Source organism: Leopardus geoffroyi, chromosome E2 (assembly GCF_018350155.1).
Source record: "Leopardus geoffroyi isolate Oge1 chromosome E2, O.geoffroyi_Oge1_pat1.0, whole genome shotgun sequence".
NCBI lineage: Eukaryota > Metazoa > Chordata > Mammalia > Carnivora > Felidae > Leopardus > Leopardus geoffroyi.
In genome coordinates, this window is record NC_059335.1 from 11,405,631 (window position 1) to 11,425,884 (window position 20,254).

At 54.3% G+C, this 20,254-nt stretch overlaps 1 protein-coding gene across 2 annotated transcripts in view; it reads right to left on the reverse strand.

The window, feature by feature from the left end:
* MARK4 (microtubule affinity regulating kinase 4) overlaps nt 1-20,254 on the reverse strand; it is a 31,417-nt gene that overhangs the window by 5,741 nt on the left and 5,422 nt on the right. For both annotated transcript variants that reach the window (XM_045441949.1, XM_045441950.1), the window contains exons 3-14: nt 17,843-17,896; nt 17,691-17,739; nt 16,905-16,970; nt 16,757-16,827; nt 15,932-15,988; nt 13,447-13,683; nt 9,787-9,906; nt 9,215-9,314; nt 7,760-7,869; nt 7,492-7,651; nt 4,177-4,394; nt 864-967 (exon numbers count right to left, since the gene is read on the reverse strand). In XM_045441949.1, coding sequence (XP_045297905.1) covers nt 864-967; nt 4,177-4,394; nt 7,492-7,651; nt 7,760-7,869; nt 9,215-9,314; nt 9,787-9,906; nt 13,447-13,683; nt 15,932-15,988; nt 16,757-16,827; nt 16,905-16,970; nt 17,691-17,739; nt 17,843-17,896 — 1,346 coding nt within the window. The remainder of the gene's footprint in view (nt 1-863; nt 968-4,176; nt 4,395-7,491; nt 7,652-7,759; nt 7,870-9,214; nt 9,315-9,786; nt 9,907-13,446; nt 13,684-15,931; nt 15,989-16,756; nt 16,828-16,904; nt 16,971-17,690; nt 17,740-17,842; nt 17,897-20,254) is intronic.

Below are 20,254 nucleotides of genomic sequence, written 5' to 3' on the forward strand. Positions count from 1 at the left end.
ATTTAATAATCACAAAACTAGCGCTCACTCATCAAATGCCTTCTGTGTCACAGAACCTGTGCCAGGTACGGGACACAAGCGATCTCCACCGGATCCCTCTCACGGGGCCCAGAGGCAGGGAACGTCAGCCCCATTTTACAGAGGAAGAAAGCGAGGCTCAGGGACTTGGCCAAGACAATCCTACTAGCAGAGCGCGGAGGCAAGATTTGAACTCAGGACTTGGCAGCCACGGAATCACTGCTCTCGAGCACCCCACATCCTGTCCCCACCACACAGTACCAGCTGTTTATCAGGTTTTCCCCAGCGTGCACCCCGGTGTCGTGCCCTACAGTCCCGGTGGGCGGGAGTGCCGTGATCCTGAAGCCCGCCCCCCTCCTGAACTTGAACCGCGATGTGAACTCATTCATTCCCTTTTTTAGGCTCCAGCCAGTCTGCACTGGTTTCCCTCACTTGCCAGCTGAACGACATCGAACAGACTCAGGAAAACTAGTCTGAAAACCAGCCAACAAGAGGATGTTGAAGCTGTGACATTCTGGGGCTTCTCTCAAAGTTCTAAAAATTGATCATTCAAGAAGAAAAAAAAAAAAAAAATTCAACTGTTTCCCAAGGCTCGTAGGCGGAGAACAGGGCAAACTGCTTTCCTGGTGCTGATGACTAATTAATTAATTAAGAGGGGAAGATTTTCAGGGGGGTCTGGGAGGAGGAGGACCTGGGCAGATTCTGGGAAGAAGAGACACGCACGCTCCCCAGTCCCCACGGCACCCCTTCCCCACAAAGGTTATCATCTTAGATCAAAGGAGGGTCCTGCTCCCCTACTCCCCCCCTCCCCCCCGCCACTCCCCACTGCTGTCCCCTCTCCATACCTGTTCTCTTTGCCATTTGGCAACAGGGACGGGCGCTCAGCCCCAGGGCGTTCTGTGCAAACGTAGGTGTTTCTTCGGGTCATCATGCTGGGAGGGAGGCTGTTCTGTGGGGAACACGGCCAGGAGGGAGTGAGGGGGCGAAGGGACACCCCTTAACTCCCCGATTACCCTCTCTGGCCTCCCTCATTACGAAGGAGGCAGGGGGCCAAGAGCGGATAGGTGATGGTTTACTCCAGGAGAAAGGGAAGGTTAATGAGCCATCCCAGCAACCCAGGCCGAGAGTCACGTTGCTGAGACGGGTGCTGAGGAGGGTGGCTCAGGGGCGGTGCCTGGGGGGGGTGGGGGTGGGGGGCGCCTTGCTCACTCCTCTCCCAGCTCTGCCCCACCTGGGTACGGGCCAGCCACGTCAAGCTTTTTGGAGCATACTTCTTCCGGGCACGTTTGGTGCCTCCTCCTGGCCTTTGCACAGGCTAGCCCACCTGCTTGGCTATTCCTCCCACCTCTCCCCTTGACTCACACACCTATGGAACTTTCTGGTTCATAACATACCCCCGCCTCTGGCCCCCGGCTGAGTCAGGAGCCTTCTCAGGGCCCCCGCTGCAGTCCTGATCACTTTGTATCACTGACGTCTGTCCCCTTAGACACCCCCCACCCCCGCATGGGACTGTGGGCTCTCTTGGATCATGGGGTGCCCATCGGGATTATACCACCTCCCCAGATGAGCTGAGAAGTGATCCCTCTTTTTCTATCCTCTGGAAGCCTGTCTAAAGTTGGCTGGTGTTATTCCTTCTTTCAGTGTTTGGCAGAATCCCACCACTTAGGGTCTGGAATTTTCTTTATGGAAAAGTTTTAAGTCACGGATTCAGTTTCTTGAACAAGAATATAAGGCGGTTCGGATTTTCTGCTTCTTCTCGGACAAGTTTAGTTACTTGTGTTTTTTGAAGGCATCTGTCCATTTCATCTAAGCTCTCACATTTATGGGCATAAGGTGGTTCCTAATACCTTTTGACTGTCTCTTTATGTTAGAATATAGCTTCCTTCTTCTTCGTTTTTTCCTCCCTCTTTCTTTTAAAACGAGAAAGAGAGAGAATCCCAAGTATTCTTAGAGCGTGGAGCCTGACTCGGGGCTGAATCCCACGACCATAATATCACGACCTGAGCCAAAATGAAGGGTTGGACGCTCAAATGTCTGAGCCACCCAGGTGCCCCTTTCACTTCTGCTATTAGTAATTCGTGGGGTCCAATGATCGCACCAACCTTTTCAAGAACCAGATTGCAGCTTTTTTTTTGGTTTTCTCTAGGGTCCTTCTGTTTTCTCCTTTATTACCGTCTATTATTTCCCTTCTTCTACGTTCTGGGGGCTAATTTCCTCTTCTTTTCTACCTTTTTAAGGTGTGGGTTTACCTTGACAATAACAAGAGCCGGGGCACCTGGGTGGCTCAGTCGGTCAAGCGTCTGACTTAGGCTCAGGTCATGCATGATCTTGCGGTTCGTGAGTTCGAGCCCCGCGTCGGTCTCTGTGCTGACAGCTCGGAGCCTGGAGCCTGCTTTGGATCCTGTGTCTCCCTCACTCCCTGCCCCTCCCCTGCTCATTCTCTCTTTCTCTCTCTCTCAAAACTAAATAAAAATTAAAGTAAATTAAAACAAAGTAACAAGAGCCTTCATTTATTGAGTGCTTCCTGAGCTGGACACTATGGGAGGTAGTTTATGTCCCAGACCTTATCAGAGCCTCACAAGAGTCTAAGGCCTCTGATGAGCCCATTTCACAGGGTGGAATACTGAGGCTCAGAGAGGTGAAGTCACTTGCTCAAGGCCACACAGGTCACCAATGTAATTCAAGCTCTGGTCTGTAGGGCCTCAGAGTGCTGACCACTTTCCTATGACCTGTCTCCACCCACCCTCGTCTCTGCTGTGGGGCCTGTGTTTGTTTCTCAACTTCCTCTTTTAAGGAGCTGCACTGTCTCTCTCTCTCTCTCTCTCTCTTAAACAAAATAAACAAACATTAAAAACATTTTAAAGGGGCGCCTGGATGGCTCCGTTGGTTAAGCGTCTGACCTCAGCTCAGGTCACGATCTCACGGTCCATGAGTTCGAGCCCCGCATCGGAGGCTCTGTGCTGACAGTTCAGAGACTGCTTCGGATTTTGTGTCTCCCTCTCTCTCAAAAAATAAAATAAAACAAAATAAATAAACATTAAAAAAACATTAAGGAGCTGCAGAGGCAGGGAAGCCTAGTACTATATTCCCCAGACTCCTCTGGAGCTCTGGTTCTGGCCACCTTTGCCCGCGGGAAGATTTGGAAGGTGGAAATGGGATGGAAGTTGCCTTCATGTCCCATCTGCCTCCTCCTTCCACGGGCAAGGTCACGGGATGAGGGTCTTTGCCTCTGGAGGGCCCCAGTGCCCGTTTTCCAGACTTCCGGGCATCGAGGGGCCCTTCTGGTAGAGAAGAAAGTTTCTGAGTCTCGGAATACCGTCACCACCATGTGACGGTAATTCAACGGTGCCAGGGGCTAAGCAGCCCCTGTGGCGGGTCAGACCTGCTGTGCTGTGGTGTGACCCCTGTGGGTCTAATCATCCCCTGCCTGCTCTGCTGGTCCTTTTGACAACTTTGTAAGTACCTAATTCCCCGTATTAAAACCCTTCCGGGTGCCCGGGTGGCTCAGTCGGTTGAGCGTCTGTCTGGCTCTTGATAACGGCTTGGGTCGTGATCTTGAGGTCACGGGATGGAGCCCCACATCAGGCTCTGTGCTGACCCTCCGAAGCCTCCTTGGGATTCCCTCTCTGTGTCCCTGCCCCTCCCCCACGCTCTGTCGCTCTCAAAATAAATAAATAAATATTTTTTAAAAATTCTTCTGGGGCACCCGGGGGGCTCAGTTGGTTAAGCATCTGACTCTCGGTTTCAGGTCAGGTCATAATCTCACGGTTTCATGGGATCGAGCCCCGAGTCAGGCTCTGCGCTGGCAGTGCAGATCCTGCTTGGGATTCTCTCTCTTTCTCTCCCCCCCACCCCAACTCCCCCACTCACGTTCCACATCTCTCAAAATCAATAAATACGCTTTAAAAAGTAAATAAATAAAGTCCTTCCCACCTAAAGCAAGTACCTTGCTTCTTTCTGACACTGAATGCTAATTTATATACTAGCGGCACGCACAAGCTCCGGCAGAAAGAGCGCTCCAATGTCTATGGAATGAATGAATGAATGAATGAGTGAAACCAGGAGTCCTGCGTGGTGGTCTGGGGGAGCAGGCTGGGAAACAGCAGGGTCTGGAAAACGTGCACCAGGCGGTCTCCGCCCCCAGCCCGGGCCACTCACCGGGGTGCTCGTGCTGTCCTTCCGCCGCTCTGGGATCTCTGCCTTGTTGGGGTTGTGGGCGCTGCTGACCATGGGGCTGGAGGGGGGCAGCCCCCGGCTCCCGCTTCCGGCAGCGCTGCAGCTCGCCTTCCGGCCTGGCAGGCGCTCCTCCTTCAGCTCCGTCTCCCCCGTGCTGGTTGGGCTGCGCTTGGGGTGCAGGGGTGCGGGGGAGGGGCCACCTGGGGGAGGGAGGGGGCAGTTTAGGGCTCGCGTCCCCTGGAAAAGCCCGAACCTACTCTGGGTGACCCTCGGAACCCGAGAGTTCCCCACGCAGGCTACAAGCTCCCGCGCAGGCCATTCTGACAGTATCTGTCCGGGTGACGAATGCGTGCACTGATCCCCCCGCCCAACTCCACGTACATGATATGTGATCCTCACGCAGGTTTATTCACGGCAGCCTTGTTTTTCTTTTAAGGCCGAAAGACTGGCAACAGCCTGAGTGCTCGTCACTGGGGAAATGTCTAAGTCAAGTCAAGATTTTTTATTTTATTTTTTTTATTTAAGATTTATTTATTTTTGAGAGATTGAGAAAGACCGTGCAAGCAGGGGAAGGGTGGGAGGAGGGGTGGATAAAAGATCTGATGCGGGCTCCGGACTCGAATTCACTAACGGTGAGATAAGACCTGAGCCGACCTCCGGCGCTCAACCAACTGAGCCACCCAGGTGCCCCAAGATATTCCCCCCCCCCCTTTTTTTTTTTTAACTTTATTTATTCTTGAGAGAGAGAGGGAGAGAGAGAGACAGAACGTGAGTGAGGGAGGGGCGGAGAGAGAGGGAGACACAGGATCCCAAGCAGGCTCCGGGCTCTGAGCTGTCGGCACAGGGCGCAACTGGGGCGCAAACCCAGGAACCTCGAGATCACGACCTGAGCGGAAGTCGCAGGCTCAACTAACTGAGCCACCCAGGCGCCCCAAGATATTTCTATACGATGTAATACTCTGCAGCTAGGAGGAAGCTGCTTGTGCACCAACAAAGAATGATCTTCACGATGGATTGTAGAGCAGAAAAGGCAACGCCTGAGGTCCACAGGGTCCTATCATTTGTACCCAAAAGGGGAAATGTGCAGGTCTATTTCTATTTATCTCCATCTACATATTTATACATGAACATCTTCAGAGGCAATCGTTTGTCTTAAACGGTGAGAATATTACCTTTATGGTGCGTGACGATGTTAGCATCGTATTTATACATCTTTATGGCTCTTTTCTTTTCCTGTCTCTCCTTTTCGTATCTAGCTTATATATACAGTGGACCCTCGGACAACAGGCGTTTGAACGCCGCATGGGATTTTTTCGATAAAGACTATCCAGTACTGCAAATTGTCTTTTCCTAACGATTTTCTTAAGGACATTTTCTTTCCTCTAGCTTCCTTTACGGTAAGACTACAGTATATAACCCAGACAACGTACAAAGTTATGTGTTGACGGGCTATGTTATCAGCGAGGCATCTAGTCCACAGCAGGCTATGAGCAGTTACATTTTGAGGGAATTAAAAGTTATACGTGGATTTTCAACGTACAGGGGGTTGGTGCCCTGACCCCAGGATTGTTCAAGGATTAACTCTATTTATATGTGAATAAAATCTCCCCAAAAGAAGTCATATAAAACTGATTAACAGTGGCTGCCTCCACGGATAACCGGGAGACAGGTGTTCGATGAAAACTTTTTTATTGTCTACCCTCCCTGTACTATCACATTTTGAAGGAAGTGACTGTATTCGTTTCAAAAACAAAACAAACAAATCTGGTCCCTTAGAACATCTTAGGAAGGAGATTACGGTTTTAGAACCAGCGGATTTGAATGTGTTCACGAACTTCAGACAATTGAAACGTCTGTGTGTTAATTTCTCAGGCACCTTAATGCTTGGAAGTCCCAGAAGCATCATAAGGTCTGTAAATGACGGACACAGGGCACCTGTCGACAAACCCTCCGGGAACCCCGGGAACCCAGAAGATTTCCATGTGGGTGTTTTTTAAGGTTACCATGTTGTAACCATAGAATGCTGGAGTCTTGAGCTCCTTAGGGACTTTCTGGACCGATCCGGCTACTTATAGGTGGAAAAAGGGCCACTAACACATGGATGAAAACGTTAGCCTAAGTGAAAGAAGCCAGACACAAAAGGCCACATGTTGTAAACTTCTTCTTATAAGAAATGTCCAGAATAGGGGAATCTGTAGAGACAGGGAATAGACTGGTGGTTCTCAGGGGCTAGGGGCGGTGGATGGGGGTTTGGGGGTTGATGGCTAGCTAGGGCTTGTGGAGTTTCTTTCTGGGGCGATGAATATGGGCTAAAATGGATTGTGGGGCTGGCCGCACGACTCTGTGAATACACTAACGCCACTGAATTGTCCACTTTGGGTGAATCGTATGGTATGTGAATTATATCTCAACGAAGCTGCTTAAAAAATAGTGGGGGGCAGGGCACCTGGATGGCTCAGTCGGTTACGTGTCGGACTTTAGCTCAGGTCATGATCTCCTGGTTCGTGAGTTTGAGCCCCGCATCGGACTCTGTGATGACAGTTCGGAGCCTGGAGCCTGCGTCGGATTCTGTGTCTCCCTCTCTCTCTGCCCCTACCCCGTTCATGCTCTGTCTCTCTCAAAAATAAACAAACATTAAAAAAAATAATAAAAGAATCTTAAGAAAGATAGTTGGGAGGATTAACATTTGAGGAGGGTGTAGGTAAGAGAAGCGTCCATGCCTAATGTGTGGTGGTGGTTGTGGGATCTATTTTCTGTGGGTGATGACTATCTTTCAGTTACAGAATGTGGGGTCCAAGTAGGTGTCCGCCCAGCCCCTTTCCACTAGGAAGGGCCTCCCATCCTTTCAGCGCGGAGGAGAGCCAGAGGGCAAGCTCTCGGCAGCCACTCTGTGCAATGTGTCCTCCGGTGTTCCCATCACAGTGGCTAAATTCCAAGTGGACCCTGACATGAGAACTCTGTGCCTGACAACTGGACCAAAGGGATTCATGCTACCATTTGGGCTGGTCTCCAAAACAGAGATGGAAGGAATTGAGAAACTAGGAAAAAGATAAGGTGAGATAAGTGAGAGAAAAAGGCAAAACCAGAGGAACAGAGGGTGTCTACTCCAGCTGCTTTTCCAGTTTCTAATCCCTTCCTGATCCTGACTGGGCATTCCCGCCTCCAAGTTCCCTGTACCATCCCTGCATCTTTATGCAAAATTCCTCTCTCCTCTGCAGCTGGCTCCAGTGGGCTTCTGGTGCAGGTGACCCTGATGTAACGCAGGGACGGTGTGGGAGGGCGTGGGGCCATACTCACAGAAGTCGCTATGCCTGCGCTGGCGGTGGTAGGTGGACGAGGAGGTCCGCTGCCCTTTGCTGTGGCTGGTGCCTTTGCTGGAGCTCGCTCCATTGGTGGCGTCGCTGGGCGCCCGCACCCGTGCAAGGGCCAGCCCCGGGGTGCCCCGGTCCCCACCCTCCTGCAGGAGGATGACAGACGAAGAGCCTCAGCCTCTGCCCCCGCTCTGCCCCAGAAGTCCCTCCACCCCGGGCATCGCGCATCCCAAATGCCCCTGGCGCCTTCTGACCTCAGTCTTCCTGCCCAGCAGGAGGTAGGTGGCGGTCACTTCGTTGTACTTCTGGCTGGTCAAGGCCTCTTTGATTTCTTCCCGCGTGTAGCCCATACCCACCATCACCTCTGGGAGAGGGGGATGGAGAGGAGGTTCAATCTCCCCAGACCCTTCCCTTGGACTCGCTTCTGCCCCACACAGCAACGCCTGCTCTTTGGCCTGTTCAGTATCCATTCCCCCTTCTGTCGGCAGCACCCCGATTTCCTTGGAAGAACATTTCTTTCCCGCTTGGATCACCTGGCCCACTCCTGCCTGCGCCAAGCCCCCAAGGGCAGGTGTAACACCCAGGCCTGACCCAACAGAGTAGTCCATCCCCATAGCCACACTGATTGGCTCACGGCAGGCGTATGACCCGGGTCTGGCCACTCAGAACGCGCTATACCCCAAACCACACTGATTGGTTCAGGATGGGCATATGACCCAGTTCTGGCCAATCGGAGCACTCCATCCCCACGGCCTGGTTCAGGGGTAGCCAATGGGTACCAGCCTAGAGCTTCCGTTGGAACATTTAGGAAAGTGGCTTCTTTCCTTGACGGGGTGTCCAGGCCCCTGGTATATGCTGTTGCCAGCTTGCTCCTGTGACTTGAGCCTCCGGGGACAGGAGCCACCACTAAGATTTCCAACGACTGTCTTTGAGCGCCTGGGTCCAGCTGTGCCTGAAGGTCGACATACCCTGGCGTTTTCAGTTACGTGAATAAGTTACCACTTGTAGGTTATACCAGATAAAGGTGCTAACGCTGACAAATTCGGACCCATAAAAATACCAATTTCAAATGGCTCAGCCTACTATTATTATTGGTTGAAGCCAGAATGGCTTGGGTTTTCCATTAACATATAACCACAAAAGTCCTGACTAACGTAACCAGCTCTGACGGTGGCCTTGGTCTCCTCCACTGTATAACGGCCAGTGAGTGGACGGCTCCTAAGGGGCTCTTGCGGGGCTAATGCCTTCGGGGTCCAGAGTTCAAGGGTTCCAGGCTGGAGGATCTGAGACCAAAGGGTTGGTGGGTGAGGCACATGCCAACATAGAGGCTTTCCCCAAACGTACAGATTACCAACGACTTGTGCCCAAACATTTCTGGAAGTGAGCTGTGATTTCTTTTTGTGTCTTAAGAGTCAAAACCAAGTGCTTTATGTGGGTTCACTCACTTAATATTCACAACAGCCCCATGACAGGTTCTATGGCTGTCCCATTTTACCGATGAGGCAATGGCAGCACAGAGAGGGGAAGCCGCCTGCCCAGGGTCACACAGCCAGCAAGTAGCAGCATGGGGATCAGAGCCCCGACTTCACTCTCCCTAATTGCCTTGCGCTCATCAAAGGGGTATTGTAGGTGCTGGGAAGCTCCTCCCCCTGGCTCGGGGGGGCCCGTGGCTCTGAGGAGCTGGGGCGCCTGCTCTCCCCGACCCTCACCGATTCGCTTGGTGTCCCCGAAGTCTTCCTCGGGCTCCGTGTATGGCTTCAACTCCTCACCCTCATAGCCAATGTTGATCCACTTGTCTTTCATGATTTGCTGCAGGAATCGCGGGCAGGATAGGGAAGGGGGAAGACAGACGTCAGACAAAACCGGGGAAAATACAGTTCCTCGTCTCCCAGGCAGGCCCTCAAGTAGGGCTGCGTGCCCTGCCCACCCCCCGCCCCCTCCAAGACCTAACACTCCAGAATCGAGGGCTTCCTGAGAGCCAGCGCCTCCTCACCACACCCCCAGCACCCCCCCCCACTGTTGGAGCCTCCCGATGTCACCTCCCTCCTCCGCATCATCTGGGTCCCCGGCACCCTGTAATCAGCCTAGGAGCTCATTAGCTAATTACTGGCATGGCGGGGAGTGGGCGAAGCTGGGGGTGGCGTCGAGACGGGCCCGGGAGCCTTTTCTCGGGCTGCCCGGCTCCCCCCACCTTCCAGCAGCGATCTCAGGCAGATGGGCCCAGGAGACGAAAGTGAGGGCAAGAAGGCTGTAGTGAGAGGGGGCCGGGACCGGGGCTTACCTCGAGAGTACAGCGTTTAGCTGGGTTCAGCACCAAAAATCTCCGCAGAATGCTCTCACAGTCTGTTGACATGTAGAAAGGGACCCGGTACTTCCCTCTGAGGACTCGCTCCCGCAGCTCCTAGGGGGACGGGGTTACTGGGGGAGGGATCCACCCGGCCTCCCTGACCCATCTCACTCACACACACACACACACACACACACACACACACACACTCCTTCTCCCAATCTCCTGACAGAAGCGACAGGTGGCAGAACCCCCCACCCTCTCTCCTGACCACAGCTGCCCATCTGTAAAATGGGAACCCGTACCAGGTGTAGGCATTTTCAAAAAAAAAAAAAAAAAAAAGCATTTTTCATTCAGAGGAAATCCCACCGAGAAAAGCGAATTCTACAAGCCAGGAAGAGGGAAGTCAGCATCTGGGCCTCAGTCTCGTCTGGGGACCCAGGGCTCACAGCACCCATAACGCTACATAAGTAAAATGCACAGCACACGTCTGGCCCAGGGTAAGTGCGACTTAACTGTTAGGTTCATGAAGAGGGTGGGGATCCTGCCCTCCTGCCTCCCACCCCTCGGCTCCCCCCTTCCCTAGGCATGCCTGTCTTTCCAAAGAACTGTGAGACGCTGGCAGTCTCAAAGCATGAGAGCCCATTTACAGGCAGACCTTTTTCTCTTTTTTAAGGGCCTTTTTGGAGGGACCTTGCCAAGACAGAGAAAAGAAACTCCAAGCCGCATGGCAGGCCAGGGACAGCCCCTTCCATCCTGAAGAAGAACTGGGGGAGACAGGAAACGGAGGGGGGAGCGATGTTGGGTAGGGGGGTGGGGTGGGGGGGCGGAATCTCTGGGTGGAGCTCTGGGCTGGGAGCTCCCCTCCTGGGCATCCTCCTGAAAGGGCTGGGAGCCTCCTGGGTCTCCAGATCACTACAGCCCAGAGGGTCGTGAATATTTAATAGTAACGAGTATCGCTTTCCGAGCAGGGCACTTACCCCGCGCAGGCCATGTTCTGAGTGCTTTACGCAAGTTACCTCTGCACTCCCAACGATGCTGTGAAGCAGGGCCATGCTGCCCGTTTTTCAGACCAGGAAACTGAGGCTTAGAGGGGTTAAGTCACTGGTGCTAGGAGTGTGCAGCCGGGAAATGGCAGGGCCAGGGTTCCAAGCCAGGCAGTCTGGCTCCGGAGCCCGTGCTATGTGACCACCGCACCACACTGCCACTGTCACGTGGTAATGAGGAGTCGCCAAGGGGCCATCGCCATTGCCACCACCAGTGTGGCTCCCAAGTGTAACACCCTGGCCAGATGCCAGGCCCTGGTGGAGGGCTTTAGACACCCAGGCTGGCCGTCAGTGGATACTCTCAATGTCCCCATCTTACAGACAGGGAAACTGAGGTTCTGAAAGGGAGTATGTCCCAGGTCGCTTAGCAAGGAAATGACAGAGTGGGGACCTGTCCCTAGCTGCATGTCTCCTTTGCCCAGAAAGGCTGAGGGTGGGAAACCAGGACAGCAGGAGGTGACAAGGGCCTGGGGCAGGTGGGATGTGGCCTAGCCTTCTAAAAAAGTCTCTTGGCTTGATGCCCGGGGCTCAGAGAGATTACTCTGTGATGGTGAGCACTTTGGACGTCTGATCTTAGCGAGCCCTCGAGTCGCTGCTACATAGCTGGTTACCTTATGGACACCGAACAGAGGGGAGACTGAGGCTCAGAGGGGTCAGCGCCTCAGCTGAGGCCTCTGTGAAGAAGGGGCTCCTTCCTCCTCATCACTCAGGTCCCTGCTCTGGTGGCCTGTCCCCAGTAGTGACTTCCTGACCTCTGAACGCTCCTTGCGGGCCACCTCAAGCAGGACCGAGCATCCCGGCTGTGGAATTCCTGCCCCAAAACGCACCCCTGGGACCCCATCGCGAGGAGACGCGGGTCACCCCAAACCGAGGGGAGCCCTGTGGCACAAGTGGCCCGATGGCCACAAAGCCATGCCACGCGGGACAGAATTGCTGCTCCACATGACAGGAGATGAAAGGTACAGGTCAGCTGCAGACGACTCGGGAGCCCGAGTGCCGGTGCGGGAGAAAAACAGCTACGAGGACATTCTCAGGACGACTGGGGACATCGGAGGACGGTCGTGGGTTGCAGGCCAGGACTGCACCCTGGCTGCATTTTCCCGAGTGTGACTGTAGACAGGAAAACGTCCAGTCTCAGGAGATGCCTGCTGTGTGTCCCCCGCAGGGACAGAGGCGCATCGTGTCTGCGGCCGACCCCCAAACGTTCCATCAGTAATGGCAGAGGCAACGGCGTGTGCCCGAGCAGACTGATGGCAAACGTGGCCGGAGCATGTCCTGAAAGGTCCTACGTGTTCTCTGTCCCAGTCCTGCCACTTCTCCATAGACTGGCCACGTCTCAGAATAAAAAGGTCAGGGGCGCCTGGGTGGCGCAGTCGGTTAAGCGTCCGACTTCAGCCAGGTCACGATCTCGCGGTCCGTGAGTTCGAGCCCCGCGTCGGGCTCTGGGCTGATGGCTCAGAGCCTGGAGCCTGTTTCCGATTCTGTGTCTCCCTCTCTCTCTGCCCCTCCCCCGTTCATGCTCTGTCTCTCTCTGTCCCAAAAATAAATAAACGTTGAAAAAAAAAAATTAAAAAAAAAAAAAAGAATAAAAAGGTCAAAGAACGGAGGGCACCTGGGTGGCTCGGGGGTTAAGCGCCTGACTCCTGATTTCGGCTCAGGTCATGATCTCACGGTTCGTGAGTTCGAGTCCCGCATCAGGCCAGGGCAGGGCCTGCTTTAGATCCTCTGTCCCTCTCTCTCTCCCCCTCCCCTGTTCGCACACTCTCTCTCAAAAATAAAACATTAAAAAAAAACCCCAAAATGTCAGGGAAGAAAACCTTACACCATCCTGCCACTCACCACATACTTCCCACCCCTCCACGCACCCCCTCCCCCCCCAGCACTGGTCAGTATTTGACATTGACATAATATTATGCAGTTTGCTTATTTATTTTGTTTTTGGCCCCGCTCTGCTCCCTCCCCCGGGGGCAGGGATTTTTCTGTTTGCGGTACCCTATACAAAGGTTTCGAGTACATTCACCGAGTGGTGCGGCCATCACCAGTCGGTTAAGCCTGTTCTCCAACTCCCCCAGCCTGAGATACCCACTCATCTGCTCCCACCTCTAGGGATTTGCCCGTTCTGGACACTTCATAGAAATGGAATCATATGATGGGTGGCCTTTGTGATTGGCTTTTTTCCCACTTTGGTTGTCTTCTCAAAGTTCACCTATGGTCCAGCACGTATGAAGGCAGAGATTTTTTGTCTCTTCTCTTCATATGGTATCTGTAAAACCTAAAACAACCTGACCCTCCCCCCCCCCAGTGGTGGGCAATGAATATTTACTGAGTGAATGAGGGAGTGAGCTGAGATTTGAACTCAAGCCTGCGGCTGCAAAGCCCATGCCCTGAACCCCAGCGCGGCACGGTCCGCTGGGGCTGGCCACACGACCCACGGTGGGGACCCGGGTCCTGCCTGGACCCGCCCCCCCCCCACCTTCTTGCTGTGTGACCTCAGGCCAGCCCCGCCCCTCCGGCCCTCTCCAGAGGAGGTGTGGGGGGAGGGGCTGGGGGCCTACCGGAGAGACCCTCCCCAGGAGATCAAGACCTCCACGCCAGCCCCGCCCAGCACCTTGAGGTTGTGCCCGTCGAAGGGCAGGGAGCCGCTGACGAGGGTGTACAGGATGACACCGAGGCTCCAGATGTCCACCTCTGGCCCATCGTACTTCTTGCCCTGGAACAGCTCCGGGGCGGCATACGGGGGGCTCCCACAGAACGTGTCCAGCTTTGAGCCCAGGGTAAACTCGTTGCTGAAGCCAAAGTCGGCGATCTTGATGTTGGCCTCGGCATCCAGCAAGAGGTTCTCGGCCTGGGAGAGGGTAGAAGGCGGACGTGTGTGGCAGATGGCAGACGGGAGCCCAGGCTCTGAGCCGGCCCGCCTGGACAGCCTGTGGTCTGGTCCCCTGCTCCCCATGTGACCTGGGGCAGTGGCTTTGCCTGGGCCTCAGTTTCCTCATCCGCAGAAGGGGGATAATCACAGCTTCTGTCTCAGCAGGCTGTTTGAGGATTCAGTGAATCCTAAATGCCGTATGGCATTATCCTATGGGGTCTGCAGAGCTGGGGGTCCTCAGGCAACCTCCTGCCCCTTTCCGGGCCTTAGTTTACCCAGCAGGAAAAAAGACGAACAAACAAACATGAGGACTGACTGCTCAAGACCCATGAAAAGTGAAAAAAAAAATCAAGGTTCTGTCCACCTTTGGTGGTACGTGTTCGTATAACGAGGAATACATTCACGAATGAGGAAGCAGAGGCTTAGGGAGGACGCAAGTCATGCGCACAGCAAGAAAGTGGGAGAACCAGTGTCCCCATGGCCTGGGCGTTGGAAGGAGGCTCCAGCTCCCTGCCTCTTGCGGCTTTGGGGGCACACAGATCCACCCTTCAAAGTGTCGTCCACGTGTGGCCCCTCCCAACCACGGCCCTTCCCCAGTCAGGCCGCCAGCACCTCTGGCTTCCTCATGGTCTCCCTACCTCCTAACCCTCGGGGTTACCCACCCTCCCCCACCTCCAACCCCACAGGGGGGAGCGAACCCCCAAAGACACACACTTCAGAGGGATCGTCCCCAAACCTCAATGTAATGGCCTCTCGATCTCGCTCAGGGGTGATACTTCTGGTTCCAGAATTTGAGGCTCCACAATCCAGCCGCAACCCCACATGTGGGCTGGTCCCTTATGTTGGTTCCCCACTGGGCGCACCAACCAGATCCCCGAAATCCCTTTCAGCCACTTCCAGGACCCTCCACCAGGGGGCGTGCCTCCTCCGGGTGATGGGAATCTCCAGCACCGGCACAGGGCAAACAAACCCCCAAGCCTCTAAGGGGCTTTCTCAGAGGGTGGGTACCCACAGAGAGAACGTCTAGAAACTTCTACAGCAACGTGACAGTTGATTTTTTATGTCATTTGAATGTAATCATAGTTGTTGTTGTTTTTTTAAATTGGGTCTTGTATTTTGGACTTTTTTTTTTTTTTCACTTTTTTTTTTTTTATTTTTTTTTTTTCAACGTTTATTTATTTTTGGGACAGAGAGAGACAGAGCATGAACGGGGGAGGGGCAGAGAGAGAGGGAGACACAGAATCGGAAACAGGCTCCAGGCTCCGAGCCATCAGCCCAGAGCCTGACGCGGGGCTCGAACTCGCGGACCGAGAGATCGTGACCTGGCTGAAGTCGGACGCTTAACCGACTGTGCCACCCAGGCGCCCCTTTTTCACCTTTATTGTCTGTACTTCACAAGCGTATCCATCACAATGGACTGGGAGTTGAAAATATTAAAACAAACCTGGTCCTTCACTACAGATACCTCGAGAAGACCTTCCTTAAAGCACAGCACCTAGCACACAGTAGGTGGCTCAAGAAACGATAGTCAAGACAACTCGACTGACTGAGCAGGACAAACGTTTCTCTCTCTCCGGTCTAGGACAAGAAGCCCTGACTCAGTGTGGCTCTCTCAGGGTGGGGGGCTCTCTCGGGGTGGGGGGCAGGGCTCGAGGGGCTGCCCCTGCTCACCTCGACCAGGCGGCCGGGGTCCAGGCTGGCTGAGTCCCTTCCCCGCCCGGGGCTGCCTCAGGGGCTCCCTCTCAAAGGTCCTCCTCAACTTCTGAGAGGCCTGTGATTCTGAGACCCGGAGGCCCTGTGACTCTGGGGCTCTATGAACCTCGGTTCTCGAAGATTCCTGAATGTTCTAAAGTCTGAGAGATGCCAAGGCTCCAGAGGCTCTGAGGGTGGCGAACCCTTTTATCGCAGCCCGTGTCCTTGTTTGGCACACACGGAACCGTGCGGGGCGCCCCAGGACATTTTGTCTCTTTCCCTTTGTTCTCTCTTCCTGTCCCCGCCTCCCTACCTGCTCCCCTATCTGCTGGCCCTTCCTCTGCCGCAACAGCTTGGGAAAAAGTCAAGGAGCCCTGGATGCTGAGGGAGGAGCACGGGAGAAGAGGGGGGAATGCGGAGGCTACTGGAGAACCCCAGGGCGACTGAAGGCAGGACTGGGGACAAATACGCGTGCGTGTGGGGGGCGGGGTCTGTGGGCCGAGATGGGGAGCTTGCGCGGGAGTGGGGGGCTCACCTTCAGGTCCCTGTGTACAATGTTTTTCTGGTGACAGTAGTGCACAGCCGACACGATCTGGAGGGGAGAGCAGGGAGGGTCAGTCCCTCGAGACCCCGAACCCCGCGGCCCTCTCAGACCCCTACTCACAACCGAGACCCAGGACCCCAGGCCTCCCCGAGGCACAGGCCGAGATGCTGGGGCCTCACGCTCCGATTCGGACACAGCAGGGAACGCCCCTGGGACCCGCGGCTGCAGGACTCCACTCAGACCCCCCAGACGGCCTCAGACACCCAGACACCCTCCCGGCAGGGGCGTCAGAACCCGGACACCACGGCCAGTCCCCTCCCAGCTTTCCAGAAACACACATAAGAATGCTGCGTACCTGCAGAGAAACACTCGGCCCCAGCACACGCAGCACAGCCCCGGACCAACACCGCCCGCGCTCCCCCCTTCACCCCTGTTGGCCAGACACCCCCTCAGCGTGTCCTTTTACCCACACACCCGCACGCCTATATATCTGGGCGCCCACAGGCCTGCTCCCCGCACGCCTCATGCGGCTTCAGGACCCCGGCACCCGCGTGCCCTCTTAGCCGCACCCCTACACACGGGGCCCACCCTCATACCCACGTGCCCGACACCTGCACGCCTGCCATCAGGCTATCCTCACACCTGGGCATCTGCACACTCGTAGGCACCCAGCGGGCCACCCTCACTCCCACCCAGGCCGAAGCCCCCCGGGGCCAGCGGTCAGCCCAGACCCGTGCGGAGCGCCCCGTCCCTCCTCCCCGGGGACCGAGGCACTGCTTCCAGCCCGGCCAGCAGCTGTGACCCCCGCCCCCCCACCTGTCGGAACTTGGCTCGAGCTTCCTTCTCCTTCATGCGGCCGTGTGACACGAGGTAGTCAAACACTTCTCCTGCAGGACAGAGGCCAAAGTGGGGTCAGCGAGGGGCGTGCGGGGCGCGGTGGGCAGGGCGGGGAGGGAGGCCTCACCGGCACTTGCGTATTCCATCACCAAGTACAGAGTTTTCTCCGTCTCGATCACCTCGAAGAGCTTCACTGCAATGACCGGGGAGGGAGGGGGTTATTCGGGAGGAGACGCACTCCCCCCAACTCCACCCACATTCCTAACTATGCGTGTGCTAACCAGAACCCCCTCACTCACGAACACTCAATGGCTCCCTGCTGGATGGCAACGTTTTCCAAACTCCTCAGCCCTACTTCACCACCTTTCCTACTTTCTCGCAAGAAAGCGGGCTCTGTGAGGCCAAGGTGTGTGTCTGTCTTCTTCACTGCCTATGCCTGATGTCCCCAGCCCCTGGCATAATGCAGCCACTCAATAAACACTTCCGAGTGAACAAACAAATGGATGAATAAATGCTGTGGCCCCATCCAGGCCAGGCCAAATCCTGCTTCTCTAGGTAAAGACCCCCCCTCCCCCCCTCTGCCTAACGATGACAACGACAGCGGCTGCTACCGATAATCAGACCAGCTCCCACAGCAGAGCTTTGAAGGAAGGGTTTTGAAGGCTCGATCTTATCCAATCCTCACAATGACCTTGAAGTAGGTCCCTTATCAGCCCCACTCCAGAGGAGGAAACTGAGGCTCAGGGAGGTGAAATGACTTGCCCAAGGTCACCCAGCCAGCGAGCAGCAATACTGCCAAGAGCAAACAGGTCTTTCTAACGGTTAGAACTGCCGGTTCTTCTGTCCCCTGACTCTCTCCTCTGTCAAGTGCCCCAGCTCATAGCCTCTGAGCCCATCCTCTTCCCCTCCTCACCGATGTTGGGGTGGTTTAGGCCCTTCATGATGCGGACTTCCCGGAACAGCTGGACACGGCCAAAACAGAAGAAAAAGAAAGATGACGGTGGGTGGTTTCAGAGACTGTCTTCCCGACCTGTCCCCCCCCTGCTCCCTCTCCCTGGGCCTCACTTTCTGCAGGCTGCTGGGGTTCAGCTGGGTTTTGTCGATGATCTTGATGGCGACCTGGAGGTGGAAGGAAGGGGGAAAAGATCAAAGTGCCGAGGGCTCTTGAGCTGGGAAAGGCTACCCCAGCTCAGATCACGCAAGGGCTTTTTTGTTTTGTTTTTTTTTAAAGTAACATCTACACCCAACGTGGGGCTTGAACTCACGACCCCAAGATCAAGAGCCTCACGCTCCTCCGACTGAGCCAGCCAGGCGCCCCTAAGTTTTTTGTTTTTGGCTTTTCTTAACTTTTTTTTTAAAATTTTTTTTTTTTTTTTTTTTCAACGTTTATCCATCCCTGGGACAGAGAGAGACAGAGCACGAACGGGGGAGGGGCAGAGAGAGAGGGAGACACAGAATCGGAAACAGGCTCCAGGCTCCGAGCCATCAGCCCAGAGCCCGACGCGGGGCTCGAACCCACGGACCGCGAGATCGTGACCCGGCCGAAGTCGGACGCCCAACCGACTGCGCCACCCAGGCGCCCCTTTTCTTAACTTTTTAAAAAAAAATTTTAACGTTTATTTATTTTTGAGAGACAGACCATGAGCGGGGGAGGGGCAGAGAGAGAGGGAGACACAGAATTCGAAGCAGGCTCCGGGCTCTGAGCTGCCAGCACAGAGCCCAATCTGGGGCTCGAACCCACAAACCGTGAGATCCATGACCTGAGCTGAAGTCAGACGCTTAACGGACTAAGCCACCCAGGTGGCCCCTTCATTTCTTTTTTTTAAGTAGGCTCCACGCCCAACGTGGGATTTGAACTTAAGACCCTGAAGTCAAGAGTCGCATGCTCTCCTAACTGAGCCAGCCAAGCGCCCCAGCACCCCTTGTTCTAAAAGAGCTTTGAGGCAGTCACCATGGAGGAAGAATCAGAAAGTTATTAAACTCTCCTTATATTTATCTTGCAGTGTGGTTGAGTTTTTATTTTGAATTGCACTTTGGGGCAGGGCACCGTAAGTTTCTCAGTAGCGAGGGGCCAAACTCAGCTCTAGGTCTCTCGTTTCCCTGAAGGGTTTTGGGGCCTGGTCACCTCCAGATATCCTGGATTACAGAACCCTTCCCCCGGGAGATCCCGTTTCCTTAGAAGCCGGTCCTCTGAGAAGCCCCTGGAATCATGTTCAAGATCCACACGAGGGGAACAACACGTTCTCCGTGCGGGAGAGGGTCCGTTAGCTTTCCTCACATCCTCAAAAACGGGTTTTTAATTTTGTCACGCACTTTTCATGCCAGTATCGAGAGGATCATATGGTCTCTCTCCTCAAGTCTGTGAATGTGGCGAAGTACATGAATAAATTGTCAATTTGAAAAGAACTGTGTATTCCTGGGACGAACCGAGCTTTGTCATCACACAGCCTTCTTTAATGGATGTGCCCGCGTCTATCTGCTCTGATTTTGTTTAAGACTTTTGTATCGATGTTCGCGTGTAAGACCGGCCCGTCATAGTGTTCAGAGCCGGTTCTGACATTTTGGTCACTGTCCAGCTAACACTTAAAATCAGCTGGGCAGCGGCATTTCTTTCCTTGGTCTCTGAAGTACTGGCATAAAATTGGAATGTTTGGTAGAATGTGCCCATAAAACCATTGGGGCCTGGTATCTTTTGTGTGTCTGGAGTAGATGGCGTGGGGGCAGGAAGAGAGTTCATCCGAGGCAGGAGAAATCGCTCCAGCCACGTTCTCTAAAATTAAAGGAGGTACAGAAGAGTCATACCCTCCTCCCAAGAGTGAGTGAGAGGCTTCATATCCAGATTACAAGGTCTGCGTGGGCCCTTCTGCAGTAATGTTGCATACTCCCAACACATGCCCACTCTTGGAGGGGAGATGGGCAGACTCAGACTGTGCCTAACTGAGAATTCAAGGGGCACCTGGGTGGCTCGGTCAGTTAAGCATCCGACTTCGGCTCAGGTCATGATCTCACGGTCCGTGGGTTCGAGTCCTGCTTCGGGCTCTGTGCTGACAGCTCGGAGCCTGGAGCCTGCTTCGGATTCTGTGTCTCCCTCTCTCTGCCCTTCCTCCACTCATGCTCTCTCTCTCGAAAATAAACATTAAAAAAAGAGAGAGAGAATTCAAGTTCTCACGAGTTCTCATGAAGATTGTCGCGAGGTTCGGTGGAACCAAAGTCTACCAGTGAAACAGGGATGCTGTCGAGGTCTAGCCACAGAAGTCGTGAGAATTCTTAGAGCTACGACACACGGTTCTCTGCCTGCCATCTGAGAGTTCCCAACAATTCCAGGGATGATGACCAATATTTAATTGAGTGCCGGCCATTAATGCGTCATCATCCCTGTTTTAAGGTGGGAAAACTGAGGCCCAGAGCTGGACAACGTTTACTCCGGAGTTGACAGTCTTCATCACCTCACACTCCCACACCTTTTTTTTTTTTTTT